General features: G+C 36.4%; 1 protein-coding gene across 6 annotated transcripts in view; it reads left to right on the top strand.

Annotated features, from left to right (window-relative positions):
- The first annotated feature begins 421 nt into the window (after nt 1–421).
- LOC116720229 (glutamate receptor 2-like) overlaps nt 422–19,521 on the top strand; it is a 52,170-nt gene continuing 33,070 nt past the window's right edge. For 2 of the 6 annotated variants that reach the window (XR_004339354.1, XM_032563374.1), the window contains exons 1-6: nt 424–673; nt 9,693–9,833; nt 14,615–14,854; nt 16,519–16,640; nt 18,470–18,544; nt 19,215–19,268. Coding sequence is in view for 5 of the 6 variants with exons in the window: in XM_032563374.1 (XP_032419265.1) it covers nt 604–673; nt 9,693–9,833; nt 14,615–14,854; nt 16,519–16,640; nt 18,470–18,544; nt 19,215–19,268 (702 nt within the window). In the remaining variant the exon portion in view is untranslated. Of the gene's footprint in view, nt 674–9,692; nt 9,834–14,614; nt 14,855–16,518; nt 16,641–18,469; nt 18,545–19,214; nt 19,269–19,521 lie in introns of all 6 variants that reach the window. The other 4 variants (XM_032563373.1, XM_032563371.1, XM_032563372.1 and 1 more) reach the window with 4 other exon arrangements.

Here is a 19,521-nt window from a genome sequence, read left to right on the forward strand (position 1 = left end):
TTTTCACTTAGAGCAGAAACTTTCTGAATATAGATTGAGAAGAAACCTGGCTCAGAATTGAACTTTCTGAGCCCAATAACAAGACAACCAAGTGAAAACATCACTTGGTTGTCTGATTTACTCACGTTTATTAAAAAAAAAAAAACATAGCAGATAGAAAACTGATTCAAGTCTTGTGTTGTTTTATTATTAAATCATTTAGAGGTGATTCATCACCTGCGCGCAGGTGGAATTGATCGATTGTCTAAAAATAATATTTGAAAACATCTTAAACCACATGGAGGACTCCAGGATTTCCAGCACATAGCGTCCCCTACCTGACGGCGTTACCTCATCTGGTCGCTGCCGTACCTTCAGCTGTCGGCTGCTCTCGGTTTGCTCTCGTGCTTCATCGACGATTCAAGGCGCGTGCCTGCAAGTGAAGCGGCAGCAGCGGCACGCGCATCCTCCCCGGATCCAGATCAGAGAGCATCTGCAGTGGCCGAGCCGTCTCTCAGCAGCCCCGGACCCGCACCATGAGCCCGCGTCGCGCCTGATGGTGGTGCGTTGGTGAACCGCTCAGCAGATCGACGTGGCATCGCGTGCAGGAGCCCGGACTCCACCATGAAGCTGCTCCTTGTGATGACTTTCTTATTCCGCCAGGCATTTTCCGGTTCTCCGAGCGTCCAGATCGGTAGGGTGTTTTTTGGGTTTCTGGCGTCAAGCCATCGTTTTGGTTCTTTTTTGCGTTTTCTGTTCCGCCGTGCATGTTAATTAGCTTCCTCCCCTGCATGCTGCCGTCTCCTTCCCATTCATCGCGCCCCCACTGTGGGCCTCTCTCCTCCCTGTCCTGATGCTGCTGTGGGAAAGGAGGCCTCCTGACAGCCCCTCGGTCGACGCAGTCTCCGGTCTGTTAACATGTTTTTTTTATTATTATTTCAGTAAATATCGCAGCAACAACAACCTACAGGCGATAAGGCCGCCTGCAGATATTTGTAGTTAAAGGCATTCCAGATTATTTAAACTGAGGTTTATGTAGCTGCAGAGGAACGTTATGATAGACTACAGAGGATATCCTCACTACACACACATATATATATATATATATATATATATATATATATATATATATATATATATATATATATATATATATATATATATATATATATATATATATATATATATATGTATATATATATATATATATAAGATTATATTGTTCTCAATAATAGATTATTTATTTCTGATTATCTTAATTCATCTTGCATGCATAAAAAAACTATTTTCTAAGAATGGCCCCCAATTGCAGCAGCATAAAACACAACAAATCCAAAATACAAGATCTATCACATAACACATGACCAAAAGACTTAACTGAATTACATTTTGTGACTTTTTTAGACTCATTTTATTTAATCTGTTATTTTTTTTCCATTATGTATTTTCTCCTTATTTGTCTGTTGTTTCCATTGTTTGTTTGTTTTCCTTTGGAAACTGTTTTTAAATTGAGCATTCAGCTTCTTCACCTCCATGCTTTGAACTAATTATATTTAATCCTAAGTTAACGGCTTCTTTTCACTGACAGAATGTATACGAAGACAAAAATGTTGTTGGTGATTTTGTCGAAATCTTACATTAAATAAATCTTAATAAGGTTAAATGCCCAGTCAGATTTAATCTATAACGGCTTTGTTTATTTTGACTGTTGCGTTTAGAATCAGATGGGAAGCAGTTCACTGAACAGTCTAAAGATCAGGAATTCAAAAGCCTTAAAGATACTTTTGCACATTTCATTACCTTGCTGGGTTGTTTAAATGAAAGTGAGAGAAACTGACTTTCTTTCTTTACTCATTTAAATACTTTCAAAAACTTTGGGATTTTTGTCAAGCTTCCATTGCTTTGTTGCTTAATGTTTTATTAAGGTTTATATCTTTGTGCAACAATTTAATATTCTTTGGGTTTTTGTTTGATACAAATATTGTGACCGTTCTGTTAAAATTGGTCTCTATCTGTCTGAGTCCAGTTTCTGTTTTCTTCTTGCATTTAATTCATTCAACACCTTCCCTCTCATGTTTTCATTCTGTGGTGCTATGCTCAGCACATTGCAGCTGTTTTTACTTAACAGGATTTAGTTGAAATCTGGTTTCTGTCACCTCTTTTCACACCTGCCTCTTTCATCGGTTCAGCTTTTTTTAAGCTTAGCTCTGATTGTCAGTCATTTGCTGTTGGATCTCTAAATTGTCTGATTTTTGGCACATATGGAAACATTCACTTACTGATATATTCATTGGGTACGCCTGTTAGCAGCTAACACAAATAGCTGCCAAAAGGTCATATGGAGCATGCCAATGCATTTAGGCATCCAGGCGTTGTGAAGACAACTTGCTCACAAGAGGGAAGAAAGTGGATTTAGGTGATTTTTAAAGTCACATTTATATTTAAATGCAATAGTTTACTTAAGTCTTGTTGCTAACAACATTCATCCCTTTGTAAGAAAAGTGTACACTTCTGATTGCTATTTAGGTTAATTCCCCGATTCATAAGGTTTTGAACATGATGATGAGTTCAATGGACCCCAGTCACAAATCTCAGTCTCAGGGTGTTTTCACACCTGATAGTCTGGTAGAATTGGTTTGACTGGGGACCAAAATTGCAACATTTGTTAAATTTTCAGCTAGCGTGAGTTGGTTTCACACTGCATTGTGCCAAACAAAACTAACCCTTTGAAAAACCAGTTCTCCTCCGCGCCTGCGGAGGCGCTGCAGCAAGAATGACTGAAGGAAATGACACAAAAGCCTCTAAACAAGATATGAGAATCTTTTTTTCCAAAATGGAGTAGCATCATATTTTAGCAGTTGTAAGATTTTTCTTTTGTCTTTGGTAAAAGACCACAAGCTATTTCACTCGCTATCACTGGACTCATGCATTTGTTTTGGTTGTATTTACCCAGAATGCCATGCTCTATAATTCACTTCCTGCTTTTGGAGCGGTCTTCGGTCCGCTTGGCGTTCACATATGCATTCGAACTGCACCAGAGTTCACTTCAACCAAACCGAGATCGAGGTTTCTAGGAGATTTTTTTTTTATCTGCGTCAGCGTTTAATTAACCTCCCCAAACAAACCAGATTTTCTAGGAAATGAAAGAAAGTTTGATTAAATCCAAGATTCAAATTCTGGATGTACAGCCAACAAATCATCTATAGAAATGTTTCTGTTACATATATATGACACAAATAATTAATCACTTGTGGAGGCTCCCCAGTAGTTTATGATTCAGTGACAGGTAACTGGTAATTTGGTAACTAAAAGCTGGACTGGAAGTAATCACCACTATGACAAAGCTCCAAACTGTGGAGATGGACACACACTTCCAAATTGCACCAAGGGTCAAAGTTGATGATTGGTGGGAGCAGATATAGGTTTCAGGCTACCTTTTAGACTTTCAATGAAAAATCCTGGTGTCACTTTTAATGATGAGTAGAAAGACCAACTGAGCAGATCATGAACAACTGTTTGATCAACTCTGCATGATCAGCTTTAAAACACATAAATATGTTTGGATTTTAGTCTTCATGATCACACATAACTGGGTGTGCAGCAGCATCGGCGCGGCGCACTGCACCCAGATTAAAGTCATTTTAACTTGGCTCAGCTGAAAGGATGACACGCTTAGCTGCTTTTTCTACATCCGTGCATATTGTCATGAAGCCGATGAGCTGAGGATGTTTCCTCCTCCACAGCAGGACGAAAACTGAGAGTGGAGGCCTTGAAAAGTCAGGCACATTTTGAGAAACACTGGAGATTTATGCAAGTTAGAAACATCCAAGTTTTTTAAAAAAAACTTTTAAAAAAGTAAAAATTTTTGGATTATGATGAATCATTTGAATCCGTTTTCTCCCATAATGTGACATAAATCATAGGAATTCAAAATCAAACAGATCTGTTAAGGCACATGTGTCAAACTCAAGGCCCGGGGGCCAAATTTGGCCCCCCATTATTTTTTATTTGGCCCTCTAAAGTCTAACAAGACATCTAATAAAACCTTCAATATAACGGCTCTGTTATTTTGAAGTTATCAATAAAATTTAATCAGGTTTTTCCTGGTATACTTCCAAATTACGTCAGTGTGAAAATATGGTCAATATTATAAGAAGTTCTTTCTGAAGGCAGAAATACTTGGTCAAAATACATCTTCATTCAGTTGCAACATTTAGTCTTACACGAAACATCAAGGACTTATTATGAATCTGATTAGCCTTCAATAAAGTTCATGTTTAGCTAATCAAAAACTAGATCTCAAAATTTCTTGGGAAGTGAAGATGGAAATTAGTCAGGGAGAGGCGGGCCTTAAAGAAATGACTATTTTTAACATAATACAACAAAAAACTGAAGATGAAGAGGGATTTAATTTTTTCAGTCCAAGAGGGCTAAATTGTTGCTGCTTTTAATTTTTTCTTACTAACATATCTGCATGTTTTCAGTTGAATAGCTTTGGATCTGTGTCATTTTAAAGGTAGAAGGTGCATTAAAATTATTTCTCGCCCTCTCATTGTTTCGTCAACCTGACGTTTTACCACGGGTGTGTAAAGTTGTTTCGAACGACTGCAAAACAAAAACTGTTTGGGAGAACATGAAGCCTAGGCGCAAATTCAAACTGGAAGACTCTTTAGCCCCACCTGCATCATCCAGTCGGCGCGTCCCGCTCATCACCACCGACCTATCAACGCTGGACCAAGCCACGTCACGTCCAATCACCGACCAAGGCCCGTTGATAAGGACCTCCATCCATGGCATCTTCCGCTTTCCAGCTGCGCTCAACCCTCCTCCACCCCTTCTCCACCTCCACTCTTCAGGCTCCCATCCTTCACCGACCCCCACCACCAGTGTCGGGTCCCGGGGGATGACATTCCTAACCTACATCGGGAATGCTCATCCGAGCTGATCGCAATTCACAGCTCAATGTCCTCAGCCGGGGCCCGAGCGCCAAAGAACTTTAAATTCATGCATGTCAATAAACCTTTTTAATCGCTGTTTTTCCGTCTGAGTCTCTCCAGATTGAAGTAGGTTTCTAAAATATTCTGCGGTCCAGCCAGTTCCAGTGAGTTGTGAAGGTCAGAAAGCGCTTACTGGGTTTTCCGTCCTGTGGGGACAAACTCCAGGCAAACTTATGAACTTTTCACCCTTAGCTAGCTGCTGGGAGACTTTTGATTTATGTCTGTGCCATTTTTTATTCAATAGTTTTAAAAGACAGTTGGAAGTTAGCATGAAGATCAAACTGTATAGTTTTCAACCTGGCTCAGGCTTATTTTCAACCAGTTTGGCATTAGCTTGTGGCTTTTCTGCGTAGAGGTGCAGAACAGATTCTTCACTTTGCTGAAATTGAATTACTGCTACATACAGATTAAAAACCTGGATTCTATTGATAGTTTTACTTTATTATGGGTTCAGTCCGAACTCAGAGTGGAAGGGATCTGTAGCAAATGAAGACAGATGTTTACTTCTAGCATGTGACACAAAGACATTATTTTCACAGTTTATTTCCTATATCTTATTTCAAGTGCTAATAATTCCCTCCATCTGCACTGTAAAAAAAAACAAAACAAACATGTCTAATTTACGGTAAAAAACTGGCAGCTGTTGTTGCCAGAATTTTACCGTAAATTAGAGATGCTTTTTTTTTTTTTTACAGTGTGGACCATATGATCACACGAATAGCTTATTTTTCTGTTCATTACATTAAAAGCCATAATAATTATTTATACATTACTGCATCTACAAAGTAGCAGAATTTATCAAAGAAAAAAATAATAATTGCGTCTGGCTTTATTATTTATTTTATCTTTATATTCAGAATTCCTAATTACATTTTCTGAACCATTTGAAAGAAGGTTTGTTGCAGATTATTTTTAGATGTTTGACCAAAGTAGCCAACCTTTTGTTTTTGTCAGTTTCAGGTTTTTTTAAGATTTGTTCTCAGTTGCACTGACTGAACTAATTAAAGTTTTTACATGTTTGACCAAAGCAGTCAGGATACTGTTTTAATCAGCTTCAGTTTCTTAATTATTGATTTTATATTGGCTATTATACTCTTAATTGCACTGATAAAACAAGTTCTGTAATTTTCACATGTTTGATCAACCTTATGAAGCTATTGGTGTATTTAAGTGTAATTCAGCACCGTTTTAAGTCAATATGGCGTTGCTTTTCTTGGTATACATTGATTGGTATCAGTTGATACTAAGCTTCAGATATCTGCATCGTATCGGAAGTTAAAAACTGGATCAGAAACAGGTATTTCTCAAAGGCCACTAAACAAATTCTGAAAGTTGCAAAAACCAAAAAGAATCTGTTTTTATTTACATTTTATTTAAAATTATATTTTGAAAAATTATTTTTGCTCTTCTCAATAATCAGTTGAAAAATCTTTATTGACATTAAAGCAATCAAACTCTTCTTCTGATCTTTGAACAATTTTTTGTTACACAAATGTTTAGTAGAACAACGTTTCTGTCAAAATGTGACAATTATTTCCCTATAAACGTAAAAGTGATTTCCAATCTGATCAGGTTGTCTTCTTTCTGAATTTATCACTTTAAGGTGAGATAGAATAAATGTGAATTAATTTCCCATACATTTCCATGCATCTAAATTATTTATCTCCAAATCTTCATACTGGAGCTGTAAGTAGTTTAAGAGTCAGCTGTTCGTTCACCTGAAAGGAACATCGCACACTTAAATGCTGATGTTGGCTAAACAGCTGACCTTTGACACCTTTCTGTGTTTTCCCCAGTTCTGAACAGCCTTTCAGAAATAGAGTGCTGGTTGCAGGCAGAGTGTTTGTTTTTCTTTTTTTTTTTCAAAAGAAGCATGCCTTCATAGCCTTTAAAAAGTGATTAAGAGTTTGTTTAGGCAGATGTGACCAAATCTCAATCCCAAATTCAACCTGTCTCTTTTACCTTGTTACATTACTCCTGGAGAAAAGTGCTAACCATTGCCTGTAAAATATATTTTAAAATTTTCTTTATTATTACAAATTCAAGTAACTAATTTTAAATGAAAGTTATCAATTGAGAAATGCACTGATCCAGGTTTTTAAGAGAATACTTTAACTACATTTGTTCCGGCTAAGCTAATATATTCTCTAAATTATAGAAACTTCTCACTTGATAAGACAAGCTGCAACAGTCATGCTAAAAATAATTCACATTTTCTTTTAAATTTTGGTTTTACAGATTAGGAAATGAAAGAAGAATGTAATTATGAGTAGACCTGTCACAATAACAAATATTACTGGATGATAAATTGTCCCAGAATTCCTTGCGATACACGATAATAATGATGGCATAATAATAATAGTGCATAAATACAATCTCAAAAATCAATCAATTTTAAATTCTAATGAACATTTAATTCTGGAACTGGAAGACATTTTAAATATCCAAAATAAATAAACAAAATCAACCAATAAAATCAATTATGAAAAAAAGGGCCAGTTGAGATCGAAGCAGCAGACTGAAGACTTTTATCATCCAGTTTTTGGTATAAACAAAGAAAAGAGAAAAACAATAAATCATGCAAATGAAAATTATTGAGCTGGTTTAATTTATAATGCGATTACCGTAATTGATTTATTGCGACAGGCCTAATTATGATAATGAATTGACAGATTATTATTATGTCATCCAAATGATTCAGTAGCTTAGAATCACATTCAGAGTTGGAAATAATTATTATTTTAGTTATTGGTTATTCTGATGATTGATTGGAATAAAAAAAAATGGCACATTCGCCTGACTCTTCATTTAGGCCTTTTTTATGCAATATTAGAAATTTCCTTTTTATACAAGAAAATGACATTTTTATTTCCGAAAGCACAACAACGCTGCATTTCTTACTGTATGGTTGATCAGTTCATTGAATCTTTTCAGATTCGTTTCAAGAGTCCCAGCAGCGTCACCATCCACTTGGATGATCCGAGTTATGACGTGTAAATTTCCCTTTGGGAGAATTAGGCTCAGTAATTTCTTAGTTTCACTTCACAACATTGTGAAGCAGAAGGAAGTTGGTCATAAAAATAGATATTTTGAATGTTTTGGTCTCAACTAACCCTTTTTTTAAGTTCGCAGAGACTTCATAATTAATTTTGTTTGACGTTTCTGTTGTTTTGTTTTTTTGTTTTGCATGTAAAATGTCTTCCAGTTCCAGTGTTAAATGTTCATTAGAATTTAAAGTTTCTTTATCTTTGAGAATTTGGTCTTTCGTTGTTATGCCATTACTTTTACATTGCTTGAAAATAATTCCAAAATGATCATATTTTGGGGCTCAATGCGATTCTATGAGCTTTTTGAAGGAGCAGGAAGTTGTTCATAAAAGTAGATATATGATCAGTATTACGTTCTTAATGCTGATCTTGTTCTTGGTTAAAGAACCTGATTGTGATTCCCAAGGCTGGCCAGATACAGAAGCTAATGATTCTGCACCACTGCAGGCAGCCATGCTTCTCCTACTAGCCTTAACCTCCAGTTCCCGCTCAGGGCAAAGAAAATGACCTCATTCTGCCAGATCCACCACAACCGCTGCAGCTCAGCTGAAGTAGAATGCAAAATATCCCCTTTTTTGTTTTAATGCAAATGTATTGGTCACAGGAAGAAAACACAGAATTTCATGTTGTGATCGAAATAAAGCGACGCAGCTTAACGCTGTTGTTTACAGCAGTCTCTGTGTTTATCTGTCAGCACAACTTAACTATGGAGAGCCATTTCAGTCAAAACTTAATACGTAAATAAAAAATAGAATAATACATACATAAATTAATAAATAAATATGTAAATAAATAAATAAATATCTACAATAAAATTATAAGTAAATGTATAAATAAGTGTATAAAATAATAAATAAATGAAAATATATTTAAATTAATAAAATATATTTCAATGTATTAACTTGAAAATGGTCTCAAAACAACATTATTATTGTTTATCGTAGTAATTACTGGGACAAATCAATTGAGCAAAATTTGTTATTGCGACTGGCTCAACTCAAAATAAAGTCCAGCAGTGTTAGAAGTACTTCAGAAGCAGAATTGTGAGCATAAACTAGAAATTTGACTTTGGGTTTTCAAGCGCTCACAGCGAACAAAGTATAAATATTGAGCTTCAGTGGAATTAAAATAAAGATAAAGGAACAATACTTACAAGTATTTGCACCTGTTTTTATAAAGGAGGATTGTTAGGATGTGTTTACTTCCTGGTTCTCCTCAGTTGTGTTGATTCTTCTTCTTCTGTTGTTTCTGTTGAGGAAGCGGCTGCATCTGCAGCTGCAGCTGAACAATTCCTGGCAGCAGATTTCAGGGAAGGCGTTTCCCCAGAGCTGCTCAAGGCCTGGGACGTTGTTAGGTCTAACTTGGCTGGAAAGTGTGTGTAGCATTGCAGCATTTTCTGGATGAAAAGGACAGAACTGTTTGACTGGCAGCCTGAATTCATGTTCATCAATACAATGAGAATAATCTACAAAAGTTTTGCATGTTTGTTGCCTGTAAACTCTGAAATGTTCAGCACTTTTGTTCAGCACCAGGAAATATAATCAAAATGGACTTTGATTATATAAATGCAGGATTCTGTAGCATCACATTTGGAAAACATTTGAGATTTTTTGTGCTCCACTCTGACCAACCATACCAATAATTATGTCTGTTCTTGTGTTTCCTGTAGGTGGTTTGTTTCCCAGGGGCGCGGATCAGGAGTACAGCGCATTCAGAGTTGGGATGGTTCAGTTTGGGATGGCAGATTTCAGACTCACTCCACATATAGACAACCTGGAGGTGGCCAACAGCTTTGCTGTTACGAACTGCTGTGAGTTTTGTTATATTATCTGTCTATTAATAATCAATTGGCCATTTTATACGTAAACCTGAAATGTAGCATTTGACAATAATAAATTAAAAAGCATTAGCATTAGCAATCATTGTGTTTAACAACCTCATATTTATGCAGTTTTATCATTTCATTCTGACTAGTTCTCAACTCAGTTCAACCAGATCAAAGTGAATAGTTCATGAGATCATTAAAAGTTGGCATTCACATCATCCTGTTTTATTCTCCTCTGTTGTCTTTGCTCTTGTATTTTACAGTAGCTGGTTTTTTATGCACATATTCCTTTCATCAACAGGAAATATAATTTTGACTGATTGGTTCTCCATTAAGACTATGTTTGTAACCTTTAAGCCTCTTATTACTGTAAAGTCCATGATGACAGGATTTACAAGGATGTTGTTTTTCTCTCTTTAAGCTGATGCTGCACAGTGGAAAACACACGTTAAAGAACACACAGTGAAAAAATGAAAGATGAAGTTGCCTTTGAAAAGAAGAACTCGATCATTAAAAGACAGAAAATTCAACACCAATAAAGTTTAAACAAATTCAGGTTGTTTATATATCACATTTATCATTATGGACTCTAATAAAATCTAGCTTGAGTTTAAGTATAGTTGATTATTATTTCATGTAATTTCAGAAATACTTTATTGATCCCATGGGAAAATTAATTGACATTAACTTCACATTCTGCACATTTTCGACCTCCCACGTGGGTTTCTACTGCTTTTCAAAACAGCCACTGTGCTTAAAAATAACAACCAGCAGTTTCTTTGCCAATAAATTCATGATTTTTGGTGTCTGGAAAACTAGCTGTTTCAAAACCCTCCAGATTGTCAAATCACATTCGACCAGCAGAGTGCTGTTGCCTAGCAACCCGAGTGGAACTCTTCCCATTACCTAGCAACCCAAACAGCGCTCCAGCACATTTGGTCAGCTGGTTTTACTGTTGTAATCACTGTACAATGGCTGCTGGAAAAGCAAAGTTCTTTGTTGTTGGCCTACCATCCAGAAACCACTTGCTGCATCCTTGTTGGTTGTCCAGGAGGCTCTCCTAATGCTTTTCAGAGATGTACGGTTGAATAATTGCACATCTGTTTGCAGCAATTTCCATATGAGAGTGTAAACATTGAGTTTGGGGGCGTGGCCAGCAGCAGCTTATTTGGATCTAAAGTGACAAGAGGCAGAACTGAGCAGACTGAAATCTTATTATCTAAGAATGATTTTGTACAAAAATCTGGTAATGAAATAGACTTATCCTATCCTATTCATGAAAGCATAACAGGTCATCTTTAAGGATTGGATCTTCATATTCTGTAGCAGAATATGAACTGAAGGTGATGTAGTCGAGTTTAAAGCAAGGAGAGACAAATAGGCTTAAATTAGGAGCACAGATCCTTTCATCAAAGCTGGTTAGAGACTCTGCTGCCCATTCTGACAGACACTCAGCAGACACTAAACCAGCTCCTAGAGGGGAAATGCTGCGGCTCTTTCTCAGTGAAATATCAGAAGTTTGCAGCTAAAAACTCTGGAATCCGCTCATAGACAACAATGTACATCATAAAAAGAAGCTTGTCAGTATAAAATATTACAAGGGCTGTTTATATTTAAACACGTTGCTAATTTAGACTTCAATTGAACTTGCTGAGAATACGATCCCTCTTTAAGACATTTCTTTGTTGCTTACTCTACTGCTTTATGTGAGCTCCTGCTGTGTGATCTGGATCAGTAACCTGATTGCATTGTTGGTTTGCAATTTAGAGCATTTCAGTTTTCTGCAGACCAGCTGCAGGTTTATGTAAAGTATTTAGTGGCAACATGACCTGCGTTAACTGCCTTTATTAAAGTTAAATCCATGTTGAAGGACTTCTTAACTGAGAGTCTGTCATTCACCTCATTCTGCTTCAAAATATCTTTTTACCTTATTTTGAAACTTGGACAGGTTGTGTTTAGCTTAGCTTCAATAGATGTCTAAGTTTGATTCTGGTTGTTATAATATTCTTTTTAAAAATGTAAACCCTTCATGTTAACTCACTGATGTTTTAATTCTCATTTTAATTATGATTTCTAACTTAATTCTTCCTCTAATTTGATTTTGGATCTCAGATATATTTGAGCTCAGTTTGAACTGTCTATTTTTTCAGTTCTATAGAAATATATTCTAGAATCAGATCACACAGTTCAACGTACTAGCTAAGCTTTCTCCTTTACTCTGATTCTGAGGATAAACATATTTCCACATTTGAGATTATACGAGAATGAAGAAAGGCTTCTAACAGCTTCCAGTAGTTTAAGGCCTTTTAACAGTACAAACATTTGATCACTTGAAGAGTTCACATGTCTCATAACAAAAAACTATAAATATAACCATCTAAAATTTGGTTTTGGCCTCAGTTTTGATGCTTTAGACACCTGTTTTCCAGTTGAAATGGCATTTAATTAACCTAAGTGTGTTATTTCTTTTAAGTGCTAAATTACTATAAGTTGCCTGTGATTTTCCTGCTGTCTCTCGGTTGGTTTGCAGCCCCGATAGAAGAGCAACAGCAGAACAGCTTCACACACAGTTTCCATAGCACATCAGCATCTTTAAAATCTTCCCCCTCACCTTCAACGCATCGGCCTTGCTTATTCACGTGGCTTGCACTTTCCAAATGATTGAGTTTGCAGACAGTGTTCTGCTGATTATTCAGAGGTCAAACTTTGTAATAAGGGCAGATTGGGTCTGAAATGACTTTCAGATCATTTATCTTTGTGAACGTCTTTACAAAACAATGAAAACATGGATTTATCCCAAGTTTTCATTGTTTTTGTTTTGCGTGGGCTGGACTGAGATCCTCTCAGTACGACAACCACAAATTTAAAACAGAAATGATTTAAGGATTGCTGTTATTTAAAACCAGAAAGTAAGGGTATTGATGTTGTGATGCAGCTTCTATCACATATTGATTGGTGGCTCTCTTGAAGCATTTAATAATTCAGACGGCAACGGTGCAATTACAAATCGATTATTGACGCAACATGATGAATTCTTAACAACCGTCAACAGCCCTAAATCTTTCCTAATAACAGTTGCAGTAAACTTTTTGAACACCTTCACTCATAGCCACACTGTAAAAAAAAAAAAAAAAACCTCCATAATTTACGGTAAAATACCGGCAGCTGTAGCTAACAAAATTTTACCGTAGAAATACGATAAAATCCCTATGTATATGAATTTGACCATGCAAATACGGTAAAATTTTGTGGTTGCCAGAATTTCACTGTATTGATATGATAAAATTTTGGCATTTATCCAGCAAAATAAAAACATTTGAATATGTCACTCTGTGACACTTTCAGCCATCTTTAAACCGAATAACCCAATTTTAGACGATGACATTAATCCAGTAACTGTTGTGGAGAGAACAGAAGCGGTGTGGACAGAGGCTCGTGCGTAGAGTATGATGTGCTCTTATCAGAGCATGATGTAATGACGGCCTGTGGCTACAGGGATTCAGTGCGATAGCAGTGAAAGCACCAAACCTTTGCTGCTCGCTTGCTCCTGTCCTCCATGTTTTACTCATGCATTGAATGAGCTGTAGTGTGTGTGACTTTCAGCACCTGCACATGGTCATCTCCAAGTAATAAATCTATAAATTTGCCCAAATGAAAGGCAGGTCACCAATGATCAAACACATATTAAACCATCAGTTGCTGCTCTGGTGGTCTAACTTCTTTCGACAGTCCAGAATCATTCAGGTTGGTTTATATAGTGACACTACTTTGAGTTTATGTTTGTTCTGACCTATGTTTGCTCTGTATCCCATCTTCTGTCCAATGACAATGGCTCTATAAGACAAAGTGGGTCAATATTTAAGGAAACCTATTATGAAAAATTCATATTTTTCACGTTTTTTTCTTCTATTTGTATCTTTACAGCCCACGCTCTTAAAAACAGCAGTGTTTTGACAATAAGTTAATGTTTTTAGATGTCTGGAAAATGAGCTGTTTCAAAAACGCCATGATTATTAAATCACATTTAACGGGCACTGCAGCGTTACCAAGCAACCTCAGTGAAAACCAGCCCATCGCCAAGCAACCCAATCTGAGTTCCAGCATGTCTGATCAGCTGGTTTTACCATTGTATTCACTGTACAATGACTGCTGGAAAAGACAAGTGCTTTGTTGTTGACTTACCATCCAGAAACCATTTCCTGCATTTTAGTTGGTTGTGCAGGAGGCTCCACATTTGCTTTTCAAATATGCACGGTTGTATAATTGTACATCTGTTTGCAGTCATTTTCATAAGAGTGTAAAAGTTGAGTTGGAGGTCTAGGCCACTTGCAGCTTATTTGTATTTGAAGGAGCAGAAAGGAGCTCAAAATATACAGGACTGACTGAAATCTCATTATCTAATAATTATATTTTGCAAAAAATGTAATGAATATGTTTTATACCTGTCCTAACCTGCTCAAAGACGCATAATAGGTCAGGAGCCAAAGCTGCCTGCTCTGTGTTTGAATGTTTGAAGGGCGACTAGATGACAAATTAAATGTAAATACCTGAAAGAGGTTATTGATTGCATCTATTTAAATCAAAGATTCAAACACATTTTCCATGCTACATTAAAAGTTTTGAGTTATGGCAGAGCAAATCCAATTTGTTCCTTGGATCTTCTAATGAAACATGACTTAAACTTGCAGTGATTTCTTATCTCTGTTAACTTGTCTCGTTAAAATGTTTCATTCATTCATTGTCTTTTTTTTCCTCTTTTTTTCCAGTTTGCTCCCAGTTCTCCCGGGGCGTCTATGCCATTTTTGGCTTTTATGACAAGAAGTCGGTCAACACCATCACCTCCTTTTGTGAGACACTCCATGTCTCCTTCATCACGCCGTCTTTCCCGGCAGAAGGAATGAATCAGTTTGTTCTGCAAATGAGGCCAGACATCAAGGGGCCTCTAGTTGCGTTAGTGGAGTACTATAGGTGGGAGAAGTTTGCCTACCTGTATGACAGTGACAGAGGTAAACGGATTCTCAATGTTCTTTTTTATGTTCATGTTCCTGCTTCATAGTGTTCACCAAATGAGTAAATGTAGGCTGATTTGATTGGCTTATGGTCAGAAACATGCTCATCAGTCTGAGGAAATTAAAACACTGAAAACTAAAACAAAACAAAAAACGGTTAACACTATTGTGACAATTAGGTCAAAATCCTAAATTCAGGTTTGCTGCAAAAACACAAAATCTTACCAAGTATTTTTGTCTGGTTTCTGGTGCAAATATCTTGAAATAAGACAAAACTAACTAACAAGTAACCTCTCAGCAAGATATGGGAGCTTTTATTAAGTCAATAATTTCTTAATGTTGATACACGGTGCTAGTTCCACTGGCAGATTAGTTCACTCCCCACAGGAAAGCGGTATCAGGTCTGAGTCGGTTTCTGTTTATCAGAGATTAATAGGACTGAGGTCAGATTCTTCACTAATGCTTTCCAGTTAACATTTAAACTGGCAGCATCAGTGCTGCTCCAGCAGCTGCACTGGAAGAACAGATTGGCTCTTTTTTCTGACCACTCAAAGCCATTTTCCACTCCAAGCATCTTTTACCTATTAACACTTAGCCAGCCTTGTATTTTTTTTGTCCAGACTGTTCAATATACAAACTGTACTAGTAGTGAATTATTTCTCTAACATCCACACCTTCACATCTTCTGCTGTTATGTCCTGACCTAAGACATGTCAACACAGAATGATGGGAACTGGGACAGAACCACAGACTTAAAGACAAAATGCTTTCATTCCTGGGAACACCGGATACACTAAAAACCCACCTGTTTAGGATTGTATTTGAAACGTAATCAATTACAAATTTATTGATGGAACTTTACTTAATGTCGTGTTTTGATTGTTGATTCTATGTTGCATTGTGTTTCTGTGTTTAATATGATGTAAAGCACTTTGAAATGCCTTGCTGCTGAAATGTGCTATACAAATAAAATTTGATTGATTGATTGATACATCCTGGGGTTTGAATTACAGAAAAGAGTTGGAAACTTATTATTCTAACATTAACCCCAATCGTCCTTCCAGTCCTAATTCCAATCCTGAATTCCCAATTCTTCCTTCCCAGGTGCAATGGGTTGGAAGGTGGGTTGGAACCAGAATAATTAAACACAATAAATAAATAATAAACATAATCTAATTAAAATAACTAACAGAAAAAATTTTAAGTAAAAAACAGCTTAATATTTACATTAAATTGTTGATTTGTTTGTTAAATTCTTTATAAAACACTGGGACTTTTAGAGGCCTCTGTGTCATTTTGCATATCAGAAAAGAGACAGTCTTATGTAAGAGAAAGCACTCAGTGTTTACTGTAATTAATTTGACATTGTATATTCATAACGTCTTCTACCTAACAGGGATGTATTTTCATATTTTCCATTGATTTCAATTTGCAACCACTTTGTGCTGATTTATAGAAAAATGAAATAGTCTGGGGATTTTTCCTATTATAAAATTAAATTCTCCTGTTCTCATGCTGTGCTGATTGGTATGAAGTCCTGTTAAAATGCTACACAACTCTCCCTTAATGAGTTGAGCTCGGCAAATGCCCATTCATTTTTCTAAAAAAGGTAACCATAAGGGACGGGCCTTAATTATTTTTTGCTTTGTGTGTGTTTGTAGGTCTTTCTACCCTTCAGGTGATTCTGGATACTGCAGCAGAGAAAGAGTGGGTCGTAACAGCAATAAATGTAGGAGACCTGAAAGATGAGAGTAAAGATGAAGCTTACCGCTCCCTCTTTCAGGTACCGGTACTCTGAAATTCTCTTCTAACTGCATAAAGTTCAGGTTTGTCTTCAATGTACTGAGTCTCTCACACATCCAACAGTCTAGAAACCTACTGAGTTATTTTCTGATAAACTGATGCTTTTGGTTCTGACTGAAACTGGGCCCATTTTTAATCACCTTGAACAGTTAATGTATTATTATGCAGTATGGTATGAGTGCAGTTTTATGAAGGTTTGGAGAAATGAGGGTTGAAGTATATATGAGTATGAGTAAATATGAGCGTCTCGAAGTAAGTTAAAGTTTGTTCAGTTTTATTGTCTGAACTCTGTTTCATAGTATCTGTGTACATCTTAAAACTGGCCAAAAATGCATATAAATTAGATTTTTGCTGTAAACATTCTGACTAAAACCGGGAAGATGGAGCACAACACCGCAGTTCTAAAGTCCCTACACTGTAGCTCAGAGAATAGACTTTAAAATACTGCTGTTAGTTTATAAATCACTGAGCAGCTTAGCGCCACAATACATTAAAGATTTGCTATTGTCATAGCAACCTTCCAGACCTCTCAGGTCTTCCGGTTCTGGTTCTGGTCTGCATTTCCAGAAGCAGAACCGGAGAAGCAGCATTCAGCTTCTATGCACCAAAAATCTGGAACAAACTTCCTGAAAACTGAAAAACAGCTGAAACACTGACTTCCTTTAAATCAAGACTAAAAACGCAGCTGATTAAAGCTGCTTCTGAACCATAATCAATGAAACATTGATCAATATATTTGATGTGTAACGACGGCAGAAGGTAAAGTTTCAGTTGTTGACTCTATAACATTTTCATGATTTAAAGCACTTTGTATGTCTTGTTGCTGAAATGTGCTGTACAAATAAATGGTTTTGATTTGAAGTGTGAGTATACTTGCCATCGATTAGAAATAGATTCACAATGTTCAGTATTTTCTTCATATCAAGCAATTTATATTAGCGTTGTTAATTAATTGTATTTTTTTTCTATGAACAAAATTTGCTAAATTAACTCCAAAGATTTTTTTTTTACAAAAATACCCAAGAGATGTGTAGCTAATAGCTGCTTTAGGCTGAACTTAGCTGAATTTTCTAATGTTAGCTGAGGTTAGGTTACTCAACTTAAAAAGACACTTTGTTAAGCTGGAAGCTCTTTAAGGTTGACCATGAACAACTCTGTTGTTTCGGGGAAAATTATAAATTTTATTCATATCTCAGAAAACCGTGAATGCCAATGTGTCGCTGCTGAATTTGTGTAAAGAAGCGTTCATAGTGGTGGGAGTGAGCAGTGGCATGGATTCTTTACATCATTTGCTTCTAAGATTTTGCGAAAATCTGCTCATTTTTGATATTATCCACCCACTGAAACTGGTAGAGATGTATGTGCAGAGTGCTGTGTTTAGACCCCAGGTACTGACATAGTTAGAGGAGGACTGAAATACTAAGCTATGATGAAAGGAGACATGGAGGAGGAGGGAGGCTCTAAAGATGGTCTGGAAGAGAGAGTGACATGATTACAGTGACATGTAAAAAATGAGGACGAGGAGCTGATTTACTCTGCGAAAGTAGGTAAGAAAATGTTTATTGACAGCTTAGAAAGTGTGAACTTTGGATGTGATTAAAAAGGAAAGTGACAAATAGAACAGGAACAGCCTAAAGCAAAAATAGATAACCGGCTAAATCCTTTTTGTTATTGTGCTTTCCTTCTAGAGTCAGTAACTGATGTGACTGTGACTGTGGAATATAACATTTTTCCTTTTTTAAACTAACAACAAATAAATAACAAATACAGGTGAATGGGTTCTAAATACACCTTCTTATGTCTCTTTAGGACCTGGAGATCCGTAAAGAACGACGCATCATCCTGGACTGCGAACAAGATAAAGTCAAAGATATTATGGAGCAGGTGGAGTTCAGTCTCCTCAATAATCTGCTCCTGGTTGAAATCTGAGTTTCTGTTAAACAAAAACCTTTACTTCACTGAAGCACAACAGAAAGTCAGTGGTGTGGATTATCTCTCTGTTAAAATACTAAATTTGAATAGAAATATCCATTATTGTCCCTCCGTTGGGAAATTCGGGTACTCCAGCAGCAAAGTGATAAACAAGTTGAAGCATGTAGAATCAGACAAAGGTGAAAAATAGAAACAGGAAAAATTATATAAAAAACTGTACAGTTCTGTCAAATTTACAGCATAAGAAAAAACATACTGTGCTGTCATTAAGACAGTATGTCTTAAATTGATTCAAAGAATGTGGATGTTAGTAGGATAAGCCCCAAAAAAAACAAAAACAAAATGTCCATCTGTAAACACTTATTGAGTTTGTTGGTATCAGTAGTGAATGTGAAGAGAGGAAGGATCTGCGATAACACTGCTTTGTGCACTAAGGATGCAGCAGTCTGTCAATGAAGGAGAAGATTTGGTAATTAGATAAGTCTATGTGTGGTAATAATTATGTACAAAGTAAAGGAGAAAATGTTTTAGATTTTGTAAAATCTAAGCACACAGATTGTAAAGATAATAACCTTGTTTTGAGAATTTTCCACTGTTAAAGTGTATTCTCTATCCCCATCAGGTGATCACTATAGGCAAACATGTGAAGGGACACCACTACATCATCGCCAACTTAGTGAGTCATGACCCAACACCTTGCAACAAACTGCACATTTTTCCTTTTGTCTGCAACAGGTTATTTTAAATTGACACATGTTCACAAAGACAAAGTAAAATTCTTAGTCAGACTGTAGGTTGGACCAATCAAGAATAACTATAGGCCAATATGAGTTTTGACCTTAAACAAACCAACGCTGCAAAAATACAAAATCTTACCAAGTATTTTTTCTAGTGCAAATATTAGTTATAGAAATAATACAAAACTAATT

This window comes from Xiphophorus hellerii, chromosome 5 (genome assembly GCF_003331165.1).
Source record: "Xiphophorus hellerii strain 12219 chromosome 5, Xiphophorus_hellerii-4.1, whole genome shotgun sequence".
In the NCBI taxonomy this organism is placed as follows: Eukaryota; Metazoa; Chordata; class Actinopteri; order Cyprinodontiformes; family Poeciliidae; genus Xiphophorus; species Xiphophorus hellerii.